General features: G+C 39.7%; 1 protein-coding gene across 1 annotated transcript; it reads left to right on the top strand.

The window, feature by feature from the left end:
• The first annotated feature begins 1,778 nt into the window (after positions 1 to 1,778).
• On the top strand, positions 1,779 to 3,449 carry LOC115729355. The gene is made up of 4 exons (XM_048284856.1): positions 1,779 to 2,311; positions 2,448 to 2,566; positions 2,769 to 3,246; positions 3,350 to 3,449. The coding sequence occupies exons 1-4, from the start codon at positions 1,779 to 1,781 to the stop codon at positions 3,447 to 3,449; spliced, it is 1,230 nt and encodes a 409-aa protein (XP_048140813.1).
• Positions 3,450 to 3,733: the final 284 nt, after the last annotated feature.

Here is a 3,733-nt window from a genome sequence, read left to right on the forward strand (position 1 = left end):
CTTATTGCATTGGTGCTAATTAAGTCCTAAAGCTTTTTGCATTGATACCAATTGAGGTCATCTGGGCAATTTTGACAGAAAACAACCGAGTAGATAATTTTTAATGATATTTTAGTATTATTCTAACTTATTTATTTATTCTTTTCTTTCTTTCTCTTTCTTTATTTTCCATCCCTTTCTTTTCTTTCTTTGGTCGATCATGTTGTCCACATCAGCGCGGACCACGCCACATTAGCGCAGACCACGCCATGTCGCCTATTTCCAATCAAAATTGGCTAGATGAACTAAATTGATACAAATACAAAAGGTTTAGGGCTCAATTGGCCCAAGAAAAAAAAGTTTAGAATTGAATCGATACAATTGCAATAGGTTTAGGACATTTTTCTAGTAATTCTATTTTTTTTGTTGAATTGATTCTATTTAATAACTTGTTCAATGGAAAATTTCAATAATCCTTGTGTTTTTAAGACATTCACGAAGTTACTAATGATACAACTTTGAATTTTGATAAGGATATCATCATATTACTAACACATTATGTAATCACTAGTATAAAAAAAATCTAATCTAAACAACTCGGTATGATTGGAGTACCATTGCAATTGGGATAAGTACACTACGAGTGCCATAACTTTTATACGGCTCTTATTTGAGTGCCACATAGGAGGAAAATCGTTCACTTGAGTGCCACTTCCGACCAAAATCATTCACTTGAGTACCACTTTCGGCGAATCATCCTACGTGGACTTTTTTTTATTTTTTATTTAATTTTCAGTGACACGTGGATTTTTTTAAATATTTTCTGAAATTTTTTTCTTATTTTTTATTTATTTTGATATTTTTATTTTTATTTTATTTTTGTTGCTTCTAACACCTTGGCCGGTGACGGTCCCCGCCTCGCCGGCCAAGGGAGCAAAAAATGAAGAAAAAACTAAAGTAAAAAGAAAAATTGCAAAATAAAAAAAAACTATGAAAAAATCTACGTGTACATTAAAATATTCAGAAGAATTATTTTGCTGGTGCCACGTCAACTTTTCCGATGTCCATGTAATCGATAGCAATTGAGCGGTCGGTTTTTTAAAGTTATGGCACTCAATTAAGTAAAAAAAAAAAGTTATGACACTTGTAGTATACTTATTCCTTTTGTAATTAGTCAACCTCACACCAGTCTGATATGATTTTTGGCTGATTAGATGTCCAGTTAGCCCAAGGAAAGAAGACAAGTTGGACTCTGTTAAAAGAGTTGCTCTTATTGCTGTTGTTTTGCTCTTAACATAACGGTTGGGGAAAATTAAAAACATGAGTCAAATTATGACAACTGTCAAAAGTTAGGGGTAGAGTAATATAGTATTGAGTATTGACCTTTGGAGTTGAGGTCCAAAGAGGGGCAGTTGAGTCAATGTTTAGCCGATGAGGCCCTTGGGATTCCTGTGTAAACAAAAACATTGACCTGAGTCTGAAAGCAATAAGAGAACAAAATGGTTGCCTTAACAATTGTTTAGCTCCAAGCCCTTCTTTTGGAAAAAAAGAAGAATAGACAAAACTTCCTAGCCCTTGTTCTTTTCGGGACGCTTTTTAAGGTTTTCACAATGATTTCCGAATCTTGAAAGCATTCTTCGTGCGTACCAAACCGCGTACACGTTCTAGAAGATCCTATGTCAGCTATAAATCCATCTTGCATATATGCCGGAGACGTCGCCAAGTCTTGGATTAGAGAAAGCATCCAAAGAAGACTTACTTAGATCCCAAAAGAGAAAAAGTTACTAACAAAGAAGAAAATGAATGTCCTGGCAATAATTCTTCTAGCCCATCTCTGTGTGTATACTTGCAGATTCATGCAGAAGAAAAGAAGGGCAGTCCCTCGGAACTACGACGTGTTCTTGAGTTTCAAAGGTGGTGACACTCGCACTGGGTTCACCGATTTCCTCTACAACAGCCTGTTAGCTGCTGGGTTTCACGTGTTTAGGGATGACGACGCGCTCCCAGTCGGTGACAAGATAGGCCCGGGGATTTTCCAGGCCATCAGGAAATGTAGGGTCGCAATCCCTATCATCTCGGAACAGTATGTGCACAGTCACTGGTGCGTCCGCGAGCTCGCTGAGATCATGGATTGCCACGAAAGGCATCGCAAACCAGTCTTCCCTATATTCTACAAGGTGGATGTTGTTGATGTACTCCGCGAACGCCGTAAATTTAAAGAAGCTCTACATAAACATGAGAGGAAGTGGGGCCCAAAAGTGCCAAAATGGCAGAAAGCGCTGATTTCTGTAGCGAGGATTAAAGGATGGAGATCAAAGGCCATTGCTAATGGGTATGTATGTATGCATGTATCTATGTATGTAGTAGGAATCTACGCATCTATATCTACTACAAGTCTGAATCTGAACCCCAGAACACTAGGATTGGGATGACCTAATTTTGGTTTTTACACATATATATGTGGGCAGGCATGAAGGAGAGCTGGTGAAAATGGTGGTTGCAAGGGTTTCAAGTGAATTGCAGACAATGTGGATCGAACGGCTGCCCATGTTTCCCATATTGATGTCTAGTTACCCCATAAGATCAGGTATCTCCCCATTCCATTTAAGCCAAGCGCATGCCATTCCTAAGTATTCTCTGAGTTCATCATGTTAGAGCTTTGGCCTCTCTTCAATTCCCACATAGAGAAGGCATGTAAGGTTCGCGTGGGTTGGTCTTTTGGAATTTTCACATGATTTGTATGGGCTATATCTTACCATTATCATTTTGTTTGTCTTGCTGGATTGCAGTCTCTCTTTACTTTTCCGAGAAGAAAAGAAGAGAAAGCGAATGGCAAGTGTTCTTGGCCTTTCACGGCCCTGATACTCGATGTGGCTTTGCTGCTTTCCTCTACATCAGCCTTGTGGCTGCAGGAATCAGAGTGTTTAGCAATAATGATCCGTCCCTCATAGGTACAGATCTTTCTCGTGAGACTCGCAATGCCATCGGCGTCTGCAAGATATCCATTCCCATTCTCTCTAAAAATTTTGCTTCCTCTCGTTGGCGCCTCAAGGAGCTAGCTCAAATGGTTGAAACGAAGGGGCAAAAGATATTGCCCATCTTTTATAAAGTGAAGCCCTCACATGTGCGAAAAGTATCACATCGTTTTGGACGGGAAATGCTTCAACACAAGGAGCTGGTCGACCTAGATACTTATGGGAGGTGGGAGCGAGCTCTCAAGGAGGTTGGGTCCTTCAAAGGATGGGAATCCGAGAGAATCGCCAATGGGTACTTGCTTACATCAATCCCACCAAAACCGTAATCTGATCCTCATGCTATAAACTTGTTATGCTAGTCAGAGCTTACTACAAATTTATTTGGCAATTGGCAGGCATGAAGCGGTACTTGTGAAACAAGTCGTCAAGGAGGTTTCGAGGCTGTTGAACAATCCTCGAACACATGATCCCCTATCACCCATACCCACCGACTAGTGACTCAATCTTGGACAATGGACAAATATATTTTAGCATCTGCGGTTACCATTTTACAAGGTACCGGTGGGTGTAACTTCTTTTTTGGTTACTCGGAGCTATGAACATTATTGATCGGTCTCCCCTGGATTTGTTGCTGAATAATGATTCTTTTGAGACCCTTCTTCTGGGTGTTTTGATGCGAGGAATTTAATGAACTATTTTAAGCTTTGAGTTTTACTGATTATGTTTCGGCTCCCGGAATTACTCTTGCAATTAGAGGTGAAATAAGCAACAATTGAGCG

The sequence above is a fragment of the Rhodamnia argentea genome, chromosome 9 (assembly GCF_020921035.1).
Source record: "Rhodamnia argentea isolate NSW1041297 chromosome 9, ASM2092103v1, whole genome shotgun sequence".
Lineage (NCBI taxonomy): Eukaryota > Viridiplantae > Streptophyta > Magnoliopsida > Myrtales > Myrtaceae > Rhodamnia > Rhodamnia argentea.